General features: G+C 39.2%; 1 protein-coding gene across 5 annotated transcripts in view; it reads right to left on the bottom strand.

Moving 5' to 3' along the window:
• The window catches only part of MTA3 (metastasis associated 1 family member 3), a 122,458-nt gene that overhangs the window by 20,950 nt on the left and 88,460 nt on the right, over nt 1-13,048 (bottom strand). For 2 of the 5 annotated variants that reach the window (XM_083605145.1, XM_083605146.1), the window contains exon 18: nt 3,282-3,436. The exons of 2 other annotated variants lie outside the window; for them this stretch is intronic. In XM_083605145.1, the coding sequence (XP_083461271.1) occupies nt 3,282-3,436 (155 nt within the window). Of the gene's footprint in view, nt 1-3,281; nt 3,437-11,867; nt 11,982-13,048 lie in introns of those variants that run through there. One more of the 5 variants, XM_083605148.1, reaches the window with a different exon arrangement.

The raw sequence follows: 13,048 nt of genomic DNA, 5'->3' as shown, positions 1-13,048 counted from the left end.
AAATAATGGTTTCTGCAGTACAAAAGTAAAGTGCCTAGAAAAATTGTCCATAGGAGTTTAGCGTTATCAAGAGAATGTTGTAACATTGCTATTTTTATGTAATGTTTCCACACACAAAACATTTTCATTTTTCTTGGGTGTATTCATAAAGGACTTTAGAGATTAGAGAACTCATGATGGACAATGGTAACAATATTGGAATCCTATATTCTGATAGAAAGTACCCACCCTCCCCAAGTGAGCATCTCTGATCAGACCACACTTCTGGAAGTCCACAATAGACAGATTATCATGTTTTTGTTTTGTTCACTAATAAACAGTTTGAAGTTAATCCTTCTTTTTTTAAAAAAAACACAACAACAACCTCACAATATCACACTTTTTTTTCTTTGTTTTTTTTACAATACCACACAATGGAATTCTATTTTGGCATTAAGTTGTATATAACTTAATAAATAGTAACAACATGGAGCAGGCTGCCCAAATGGGCCAATAGTGTCAGAAGCTGCAGAGGCTAGAACTGGCTACATACCCAATTGTCCCAGTTACCATCCCTGTCCCCCATGATTGTGGTTATCTTTTTGGCCACCACAATCTCATGCCACAATCTTGCCCCCAAAGAGCACTTTTGGGGGACAGGAAGACCTTGTGCAGCATCCCAAAACATGTGTTTTTGGGTGCCATGCCTGAAAAAAGCACTTTTTAGAGTCCTTATCTCAAGCGGGTCATGTGACTCATGTCAGAGTGCGGACGTGGAAGGTGGCATCCTGGTTTTTCATTGCAACGTGTTGCAGGGTATGTGGGTGCTTCTAGTTCTGTTTGCAGCTGTACACAGAACCCAGGGAGAATTGCATCTTGGAACACACAAAGAGAGGAAGCTGCCTGATGTAAAATCAATCCATTGGTACACTGACTTTGGTATTATCTACTATGACTTTTAGTCAGACAGAGCTCTTCCCGAGTGCTACCTAAAGATTCCGGGGAATGACTCTATGTTCTACCACTGAGTCATAGCTCTTCCTGACATCTTCCAACTGTGGAGTAGTCTTAGGCTCTGGACTGGCTCCACTTACCCAGGCTGAGCCCTTCTAGACAAGTCAAAGGCATTTGTCTACAGTGATCTTGTCTGAGCTACAACCATCTTCCTGCCTCGGTTGTGTTTCTGTGCATCCCTCAGCTCGGCCTCAGGGCTTGGTCCCTCAACTCTGACTCCCCAGCTCTGAGCTGCCTCTTGGATCACCTCTCACAACTGCCTGTACCTGACACCAGGGTCAAGTCTTCAAAGAAGAAGAAAAAGGCCAAAACTCCTACTGTTAGTCCCTTGTAGGACACAAAGCTGCATCCCATTTATTGTTGACTGTCAGCAGCATAAAGTGTCCATAAATAGGCAAGATGCAGACACTGAAAACAAATAAATAATTGCGAATTACTAACAATATAGTCCCAGCATTAGATAAGGCTCCTTTTCCAGCTTAATAATTTCCAACAGTGCAACAATTAACATTTCACCAGTGGGGCTGGGGGAACTGTTCCAAAAATGCCCTTAAATATGTAGCTGGGTATGTGAGCCCAAACACATCAGGCAACTGAATATGAAATTTTATGGTGGAGATATTTTCCATGCCAAGGTTAGGTACAGAACTATTTATGCAGGGCACTGTCTTCAAAAGACAGTGATTTTCAAGGGCTGCTAAACTCAACTTGATCAGAAAAAGTAACCTATATAAACCAGTGTCGGTTCCCTAAGCCATCCTTTTGCATGTTGCTAATTTGAGCACCTCCAGGATTTAGGAAAACTTCGTAAAACACTCTGCTTCATAAAACACATTACATCATTGATAGTAACCTGTGATCAAGTTCATGTGGAAGAGAGATTCAAGCTGAGCTGCCATTATTCAAATTCTGAAGCATCCCAATGTACTGTGAATATTTTCCAGTCCATGTCCATGCAAAGCTAAGTAAATTAAACCCTTGGTAACTTTTCATACTGGCAACACACTTTTTAGACATGCATCATTTCGGAACACAGTAATTCAATTTTACTAGCAAACCAGAGGTTAAACTAACCCCTTTCCAGCCCCGGGAGGAGCGTGGGGAGCGTTTGCACAACACACCTGCACACGGCAGCCGACACACTAACGCGTCGCGACACACAGTTTGGAAAGCTCTGCATTACAGTAACTTCAGGGCACACTGGTGTTTCTCATAGCAAACGTGCAACAGGTTAATAAAATATATGCATCGGTTGATTGCCATAGGTGTCCCCAACATTTCCACGCAGTTATTTATAGAGTCATTTGTTCTACATCCATGTTTAGTAGCTTGCTGCTGGAAACACCAGCATAACAAGTTTCTCCTGGAGCAATCAGTATGTTTGAAGCTCTCTATTCTTCCAAGCAGCGGCATATGGAAATATTCAAGAAGTCATTCCTTATTTTCCAACTGCTTTCAAGCTATTTGGATAAATGAAGCTGTTCTGTAAATATTCATCCATGTACCTATGTATAATCACACACACAGAGAGAGATGCATCTCAATCTAAAATAAATTTGCCAGTTTCCCCTGCGTTTTAAAGGGATTGCGTTGCATCATCAAGCCATCACTGAATAAGCTATAATTGAGGGATTTCCATGGCAATCAGTGCACTGGAAGCATTGGCACTCAGAAATCTTTGTGCTTGTAAATAAGAATGGAAAGATGTTTTAATAAAAGGACTAAGCAAGGGTAGCACTGCAGGAACAGGCTGCCTTTGGTTCTTTATACAGAGATAAATAATGGTCAGATGATGAAGAAAAGATATCGGGAAGAATAAAAACCCCACACAATAATCTATGAACAAACCATGTTCACCCTCTGAAAAACCCACAGCTTTTATATCTACCTCTCAGCCGGAGTACAAAAAACCATTTCCTAAGTGCTAAATTGTGGGGAAATGTTTATTCTTCGGTCATATGATGGAAAGTGAGGAACGGATATTTACAATAGCCTCTCTTTCTAGCACAGAATAAATGCATGAAGGATCTTTTGCCTGCTTGAGATACTGATGTTGGATCACCGATTACAGCCTTTCTACAGATTTAAATATGCCTATAAATATTACCGTAGCACTTGATGGAGACTGTTTCAGTGTGTTTGACACCTGTGGGAATTGACTAGCTCGATCCATCATATGCATAAGAATACATTTCGGCATTCTCAGAGTGTTACCTAGCAATGAGAGGGCGAGCGAGCTTTCTACACTCTTGATTCTTGCAGGCTCTTATCTCCCCACTTTCTCTTACCTGGTCTCTTCTGTAGCAATAAAGAAACCATCATCAGGAGCATTGAGCCAGTTTTGTCTCTGCCTCTTGAGCAACGGCGTAACACTTGGCATAAGGTCACTTGTGCCGACTTGTAAAGTTTTACCATTAGTTGTATAGAAATCATGTGCCGCTTGCTGAAATCATTGCCAAAAAAATAAAAAAATAAAAAAAATCAGGAAATGTTTTAGAAACATGGACTACAATCCAATGGAGAGTGTTATTTTGTCCTTGTTTATAAGCTCCCCACATCACAACACAACAAAGGATAGACAGGTTAGTCCAGGCAGAGGCAAACTTGGCCCTCCAGATGTTTTTGGCCTACAACTCCCATCATCCCTAGCTAACAGGACCAATGGTCAGGGATGATGGGAACTGTAGTCTCAAAACATCTGGAGGGCTGAGGTTTCCCTATGCCTGGGTTAGTCTCTCCGGTGTCAGTTTCACATATGTTTAATCATAAATCCGTTCTGCCCCATTTTTAATGCATCAGTTTTTTAAATTGCACACATTTCAGCTCTAAAATATACTTTTCCCCCGAAGTGTTTATTTTTGTATGGATTTCTCCCTGAAATATGCAATTTGTAGGCATCTTTGACCCACAACCTGAATCGTAAAATCAGAAGTGTGTAGTCCAAAGGATAACTGTAGTCCAATCCATGAAATTAGCCGAGGAGGTGGCCAGGATTAAGTTCATTGACATAAATTCACACAGAATGAACATCCCTAATCACAGCCCACTTTTGAAAGACCAGGTCCTCTGAGATTAATCCATATGAGAGTACTTGGGGGCTCTCCATAGTCATGCCCTTATCTCAAACTAAAAGTAATGTTCCAAGTTGGGAGCCAGTAATTAGCTGTGTCTGCCACATGGCAGGCATCTGTCACAAGAACCTTATAGAGCTACCTTGGTTGAACACCAACGAGACCAAGATACTTTTTCTCATTTTTGGTGCCTCAGACCTGCAATTCCTTGGGCTACAATATCCCCAGTGGCCCCTCTAGCAATCTGGTGCCCAATAGCATGCTGCAGGTTTCTGACATTGGATATTGTTGCCGTAGGCACTGCTGATTCTCTGCTACACTCAGCTGTAGACACTGAATGGGAATGATAAAGTCCCAGTAGAACCCATTACAGTGAGAAATGTGCTCATTTGCTGTTGCTCCTTCTACTAAGAGCAACTCCTGTGGCTGTTGCTCCTCCTCCTTATATTAGCCATTAAATTATCCTCCTAGTCCTAGCATAGATTAGCCTTTAATAAGTACCGATGGGATATAAGGTTCCTGTTTTGCCTGTAGTACTATTTCAATAAATATTAGGCTACCCACCAAAAAGGCAGACTGGGGTGCTGAATGCATTTGCTGAAGTTTAGCCTAATCTGGGTTTTAAATTCAAACTCAGTCCAGGGTGGCTTGATATATCTCAGTATGCAGTCCTGTGGACAAAGCAGTGAAGAATGCATGCCATAGGAAGTCAGAAGGAATAGAGCTATTTGCTTTTTAACCTGGGCATTACTCAAATACTTAATGCTCCCTCTAAAGCCATTGGAAAGCACATCCACTGCTACAGAAGAACATGCTCAATAAACTTTCAGGCACAAACTCTTTGAAGATGATGTCAGATATAGTGCTCCCATTTACTACTTTAACAGCACTTCTGCGTTATTGATGCCAAACCACGGATTCACCACACTGCTTTTGCCCTGAAAGCCTAGGAACCGCCCCTGCCCTCTCAGTTCCTGAGCCCATTAGGAGCAGCTCTATATCACTGCAACCTCAGCCTGAAAAGATGAGCCATTGCAATGTTTCCCTGTAGCAAGTTTGCTAATTTATTTGCAGAAAACAGCTGGCTGAAAAGAGACATATTCATGTGTCACTAAAAATTTAACCTGGCCAATCCTAAGCAAGTCCAGCATGTGTGTCACAAACATTTAGCCGAAACCAAAACCAAATATAAACAGGGTTGAAATCAGTAGGGGCAAATCCAAAGTGAGTTTTGCCACCTGTTTACTTTCCAACTGGCATTGCATTTAAGGCATGCTTGCTTCAGCTGTGCAGAAGTGCTATTCAGCTCAGAGCATCTGTTTTGCATGCAGAAGATTCCTGGTTCAGTCCTTGGCATCTCCAGGTAGCGTTGGGAATGCCACCTGCCTGAAACCCTGGACAGACCTGATAGTCAGCATAGGCAATAGTGAGCTAGAAGGACTGCAGGAGGTTGTGGTCAAATACAACTAAGAAGCAAAGGGCTAGTTAGGCCATGAAGAGCTAAAGGAGTTGTATTCCTAGATAGACTCAACTAGGTCATGCCCCTTCTTCTCTGGAAGCCTTTCTAATTCTTCTTCTACTTTTTCTTCTTCTTCTCTCTCTCTCTCTCTCTTTCTCTCTCTCTCTCTGCATCATGTAATGAGACAGACATGAGTTAGCTTGCTCCCAGGCTTACAGCACATGTTTGGAACTCTATCCTGTACTTTCTACCTAAGAGTATTTTGCCTGTGTTATCCTTGCTGCTGCATGGAACAATGCATGACTGAGACTTTGAATCTGTAAGTAATTCATTTTAAACTTACTTAACAGTGTGGTCTGCTCATTGCAAGAGGGGTAGGAAAAGGTCAGCTGTTGTGTGCAGCTGAATGGGATAAGAAAGGTTGAACAACCTATATTCTTAACACTTTACAGTGCTACTTATTTTTGTGAGATTAATACTCTGCTACTAGGGTTCTCTGGGTGCAAGCCCCACAATTTGAATCCAGGCACCTAGCCATTTCTTTTTGTTGTTCACCTCCACACACGGGTCTACAGGGATTCATATATTTTAATTCCTCCCACGCAGACTTGGTATAAGGCACTTCCTCTGTTCCTAAATGTCCTATTGCCTGCTGATAGACAATATGAGAGACACTATGGAAAACAATCAGGGTCAGGAAAATACCAGGGCACAGAAACCAGGCCAACTCCACTATTAGTTTCATTTGACTGTCTTTGCAAATGGTGGCCTGGAAGTTTATGAAGCAGTCAAAGGTAAAATCACATAGCTTCTGACCTTCCTGAATGCCCTACACAAAGCAAAAGATCTCATCCCTCTGTAAGTAAGAGACCTCCTCCTGTTCTAGACTTCTTTGTGGAACACATAGAGCGTGTGGTTGTTTCTCACATTGTATCGGACGCCATGAAGCATAAATATTCCGCTGCTCACCCACTGCCCCAAGCTCTCTGAGCCTTGCAAAGAACCCAGATAAGCAAGGACCTCTAATCTCATCCTAAGACTCTGAGAGGGACTGGGTGAGCTCAATAATGGCAGGCCTCTCCACATTCTCTCAAAATTTTAGGGGTACAACACATGGGGTGTTTTTTTGCTAGGACTCCTGAAATCTTGATCCAGCACTGGGTATATTCATATGTCCCCTCAAGAACTGGCCAAACACATCAATGCAAGAACTGAAATATTCTAAGCACTACTAAGAGGATGTCAGAAAACATTCAAGAATGCAACCTGAGTTTCTATCCCTCATGGCAGTACAAGTGACACGAGCAAAGTATTTATTTATTTCTTCTAATGCTCATATCTTCACTTGACTAACCTAAAATCAAGCTCTTGAGGATCTTCAGGGCTGTGACTCACGTTATATTTCCTTGTATAAAAATAAGGTATACTTTAGGATAGAAACCTATGCATTATTTATTTTTTATAATTAGATATCATTTTACTATAAAAACATTACAAGCCATCAACATTAAATAACCCCATAGCAAAAAAGAAACACTGCAGCAGACTGGAAACAAATATAAGAATATAAACAAATTCAACAATAACTTTAAAACTCCCCAACAAACTCAGCAAAATGGTACATCTATATCCGCACAGGAGACCAGTGAAATTAACCAATGTTCAAGTCCTTCTCAAAGATTTGGATTTTTATTTTGTTGGACCCAAGTGGGCTTCCTTTGGGAGGGCATTCAATAAAATTGGTGCCATTATTGAGAAGGCCCTGCTCTTAGTAGACTCACAGAACTTCTGTTGGTAGGAGGACACAGAGGAGGACCTCACATGCTGAATAGAGTACACGTGGAAATGTGTGAGGGGACCAGATGGATTTACATCAGGATACTATAAGGAAATGAGCGAAGTTTTGATGACCCCATTGAAAGAAGTAATGAATAATATTTTAAAAACAAGAGAGATTCCAGAAACATGGAAAGAAGCATTTATAACATTAATTCCCAAACAAGATTCAGACTTAACACAAGTAAAAAATTATAGGCCTATTTCTTTGCTGAACACAGATTATAAAATATTTGCGGGTATTTTAGCAAAGAGAATCAAAAAGATATTAATGAGTATTATCCACAAAGACCAAGCAGGGTTCCTGCCAGGCAGACAACTGAAAGACAACGTAAGAAATATAATTAACACTTTGGAATATCTGCATGCCAGAAACGAGAAGCAAGCGATATTAATGTTTGTGGACGCTGAAAAGGCCTTCGATAATATAATATGGGAATTCATGTTGAAAAATCTTGAATATATGGAGGTAGGAGAAGAGTTCTTTAATGGTATCGAGGCAATATATACAGAGCAGCGAGCTAAATTGATAGTTAATAATGTGGTTTCCGAAGATATAAAAATATCTAAAGGAACAAGACAGGGATGTCCGCTCTCGCCACTGTTATTTATAACGGTTCTGGAGGTCTTTTTAAATGCAATAAGACAAAATAGTCGAATAAAAGGGGTAACAGTAGGTCAGAATGAATATAAAGTGAAAGCTTTTGCCGACGATCTGGTTATAACGATGGAGGAACCATTAGAAAGCGTTGGAGAGGTACTGGAGGAGATTGAACAATTTGGGATGGTGGCCGGGTTTAGATTGAATAAGAAAAAAACTAAAATAATGGCTAAAAATATGGAGCAGGATAAGATAGAAATATTGCAACAACAAACGGAGATAGAAGTAGTGAAGAAAATAAAATACTTGGGAATATGGTTAACAACTAAAAATATTGACCTGTACCAGAATAACTATGTTCAAATATGGAAAGGTATAAAAAAAGACCTGGAGGTGTGGAATAGAATGAAGTTGTCCTTTTGGGGCAGGATCTCTACAATTAAGATGAACGTGCTCCCAAGGTTGTTATTCTTGTTTCAGACAATCCCCATAATTAAGGGGAGTGGAACCTTCAATGATTGGCAAAAAGTGATATCAAGGTTTATCTGGCAGGGCAAGAAGCCAAGAATAAAATATAAATTACTTACGGATGCGAAAGAGAGAGGAGGCTTCGCCCTGCCAGATTTGAAACTATATTATGAGGCAGCATGTATTTGCTGGCTAAAAGATTGGATTAAGCTTGAAAATAAGGAATTATTAGATCTTGAAGGTTTCGACAACAGGTTCGGGTGGCACGCTTATTTATGGAGGGATAAGAAAAAGGTTCACAAAGGCTTTGGAAACCACGTCTTCAGAAATTCGTTAATAGAAGTATGGGACAGGTACAAAAGCCTCTTAGAACCAAGGGTTCCACATTGGTTATCTCCGTTGGAGGCTATGAGTATAAAGAAAGTGAACATGAGAGGCAATTGGGCTACATACGGAGATTTGGTAATGAAGGAAGGAGGAAAATGGAAACTAAAACCATATGAACAAGTTAAGGACTATGTATATGATTGGTTACACTACTTCCAGGTAAATGAAATGTTTAAGAAAGATGCAAAGGAAAAGGGGTTTATAGAAAAAGACTCTAGGTTTCATATGGATATAATTAACAGTGATAATAAGATTTTGTCAAAAATGTACAAGATATTGCTGGAATGGTGCACGAAGGACGAAGAAGTTAAATCAGTAATGATACACTGGGCTAGAGATTTCGGATATAATATCCAATTTGATGATTGGGAGAAATTATGGAAAGAAAATTTAAAATTCACTGCATGCATGGGATTGAAGGAAAATGTGATGAAAATGTTCTATAGGTGGTATATCACACCTGTCAAGTTAGCTAAAATGTATAAAATGGACAATAAGTGTTGGAAATGCAAAGAAAGGGAGGGAACATTTTATCACATGTGGTGGGAATGCAAGAAAGTTAAGAACTTCTGGGAAGGGATATATAACGAACTAAAAAAAATGTTAAAATATACTTTTGTCAAGAAACCAGAAGCTTTTCTTTTAGGTATCACAGGAAAAGAGATAAGAAGGAAAGACTGTAAGCTATTCCAGTATGCAGTTACGGCAGCAAGAATCTTACTAGCCCAGAAGTGGAAACAGGAAGAAACGCCGACAATTCAAGAGTGGAGAACGAAACTAATAGACTATGCGGAGCTAGATAAACTGACTGGAAAAATAAGATACTATAAAACTCGAAAGTTCATCGAACACTGGGGGAATTTTGTAGATTATCTGAAAAATCTATGTGATTCACAAACAACGCTAGTGGGGTTTCAAGAAGCACTGTAAAGGTTAAGATGTATTGTTTGGGAAAATATATATTGGTAAAGGTGAAAGTTAAAAGACAATGCAAAAAAGGAAATGCGTTATAGTTAGGAGTATATATGGATGATTACCAGAAAAATCGAAGGAAGTCTCAAAAGTATAATTTGTGAAAATTTGGCTAGAAATATATGATTTTTGCTGTAAACTAATAAAAAGTATATTGAAAAAAAAAGAGAAGGCCCTGCTCTTAGTAGACTCACAGAACTTCTGTTGGTAGGAGGACACAGAGGAGGACCTCACATGCTGAATAGAGTACACGTGGAAATGTGTGAGGGGAAAAGGTATTCCTTAAGGTACTCAGATCCTAAGTTATTTAGAGCTTTCAAGGCAAGAACCAACTCTTTCCATTATGCTGTAATGAACTGGCAATAGTATAGCCAATCTAGTATAGATTGAACAATGCTAGAATACTGTGCTCTAATCAACCAGCCGCTGAAACAGCATTTTGCATCAGTTGAAGTTTCTTGTCCCTTTTCAAAGGGCAGCATGTTGCAGTAATCTTGTCCAGAGACTACACGAGCATGAATTAGCATGGCCATCCCAGTAATGAGTCCCAGCCCATAGTTTAAGAATAAAAAGTTTAGGGTTCCAGTGCCACATCTGAGACTGCCTCCATCGGGTGGGTGTACACCAACAGAAACTCTATCCTATCTCAGACTCTTAACAGCAGAACACCAACAGAAACTCCATCTTGTCTCAAATTCTGAACATCCAGTACACTCCAGGAAAGGCAAGGGAAATTATGAAAGAAAATGGCAGCACTTCATCTTGCCTTTACATAATTGCTCCTGCCCACATTTGATACACAAAGTCATCTTATGGATTCATTACATTTATACCTTGCCATTACTCAAGCATGCTTACATTAAACTACTCAGTAACAGATATACCACCAACACCTTATGCATTATAGTAACAAAAAATGGTTTAGTAGACACTGAAGGAAACTACTATCATTTCAAATTCATCATAAACAGAGGTGCCAGCTTCTCTGGACAATTAAGGGGGCCCAACACGATATTCTGATGTAGGGCCCTCTGAATATTGAGGGGGCCCTGCCCTCTAGAGAGAAAAAAAAACATAGTGTGGGCCATAGTGCCTCGGCCCCCAGGAGCCAACACACTTGGTCATAAAAATACCTATTGTGAATTATATGCAACTGAATATTTCATATAAATTAAGAAATAGTAGTAGTGGATAAACAAACTCCATTTCTCTAAAAACTGATTATTTTGCTGTCTTATTTCTATGTTTATATTTGCAATCTTCCCATATTCTTGAAAGCCATTGATTGATAAGCAGTGAATTGACATTTTTTCATTTCATGGTCAGTCATGCTGCCTTCAATAAATTGTATTATCATTTCTGTATCATTCTGGAGTATTATGACTTACACATTTCCCAAAAGAGTAACTAACCAGTGAGTCCACTGACCACACACAACTTGTCACATTTCTTATCTCTAATTCAGAGGCCCAGTATATTATAATCATATGGCAGGTTCAAAAAATATGTAACAGCCAGTATGTATATTTGATTTAGCTTATATGATGTCAGATACCATCAAATACAAATTTATAAAAGTTTTCCTTGTGGTTCATACACAAAGTGGACTGTGGAATATTCTGCCACAACCACCTTCACATTTCCTGTGGGATGCTTGTATTAAGATCCTTTCCCCAGTTAATTTGATTTACCATAATTTTATTAATCTGTTTTAAAGTTCCTTTAAAATAATTATTTGAGATTACTTTGCCAAAATTAGTACAATAAGTCATACTTAATAACTGAATTAGTACGATCCCTTAGTGGGCCATACATACTTTGTGCTCAAATTATTTATAATGTGTCCAATTTTTAAATATAGGAATAAATGAGTTTCTGTTCTGCCTGTCTCCTCTTCAATCTATCTGGAACATTTTATTAGGTCATCTTTTAATATACTCCTGATTCCAGACATACGACGAATTTCCCAAACTAGTTCTTCAAAGTTTCTTGCCATCTGCAAAATAATTGTTCTAAAATCTGTAATCAGGGCTCCTTTTTAGGTAATAGAAATGTTTTATTTAGCTGATTTTTAAAGAAGTTGCATTGCAACGTTCTATTAAACAGCTTTTGGAAGTAAAAATAATCTATGTAACATAAGATTTTGAATTTGTAACTTAAGAACAGAGCTGGAAACCATTCAAGGAAGCAGTGTCTGAAAGACAAAACATACAGCCAAAATACACTATGTCAAAGTCTATTGAGAACAAAAGTAACCTCTGGCATAAAACAATTAATAATAACAAATTTGAATTTAATACAAGCACCAGTTGTGAATGACAGATTTTGGAAATCCAGTGAATTCTCTTTAGAAAACTGAGGGAAGATATTGCAATGATACTATGATGACACTAATGTGAGCAGATCTCCTGATTAATCAGGAAACATGGATATGAGCAGCGATCTTGATTGAATCACAATGTTAGCATCTGGTATTCTGCTCTGGACTGTTTATGTCACCAAGTTATTCTGTCATTTTGCATCAAACATTCAGATTTGTACTCAGGGTACAGTGAAGACCAGACTCACAACAAGAGATTTGATTGGAGCTATGAGTCACTAAATGACTCAAATTCTGTATGAGCAGGTGGGTACAAGTTGGTGAGAAAGGCATGGTGCTACTGTCACACAAGAGTGGATAACCGGTGGCCTTTGCGACTAATTTCATGTAGCCATTAGGTTAAATTCATGGTGGGAGGGGGAAGCCCATAAGAAAAGAAGGATATGGCTAGCAGACCAAGAAAAATGTGGTGGGACAAAGTCGAAATGGATGGTATATTATTTGTTATTGTTGTTATTAATGTATATTTAATGTATTTATGGCCTGCCTTTTCCCCAAGCTGGGATTCCAGACAGCTTACAACCTTTTAGAAACACCACTTTAAAATACAAAATAATTAAAAAACAAACTAAAAACAATTGTTAAAATACAATAAAGGACATTTAGAACCAGTACTGAACTCTTGATTGCCCTGTTAGCTGCCAACATTGTCTGCTCCTTCGTTTTCAAAGGCCTGTTTAAATATTCAGAGGGCCCTACATCTTGTGTCACCACCATCTGTGCCTCTGATCTTGATGGGACTGAAGGAAGGTTCTCACCCAAGAATCTTATCACCCAGGCAGGGAGATATAATCTACCAGGTAAATTGACCAAACCATGGGTAGGGGGTAGAAGGAAGGGGAAAACCTTCAAGCAATAATTTCAGACGTCTTGCAATTGTG

Source organism: Podarcis filfolensis (genome assembly GCF_964270895.1).
Source record: "Podarcis filfolensis genome assembly, chromosome: 3".
Lineage (NCBI taxonomy): Eukaryota > Metazoa > Chordata > Lepidosauria > Squamata > Lacertidae > Podarcis > Podarcis filfolensis.
This window is presented reverse-complemented; position numbering and strand designations above follow the sequence as displayed.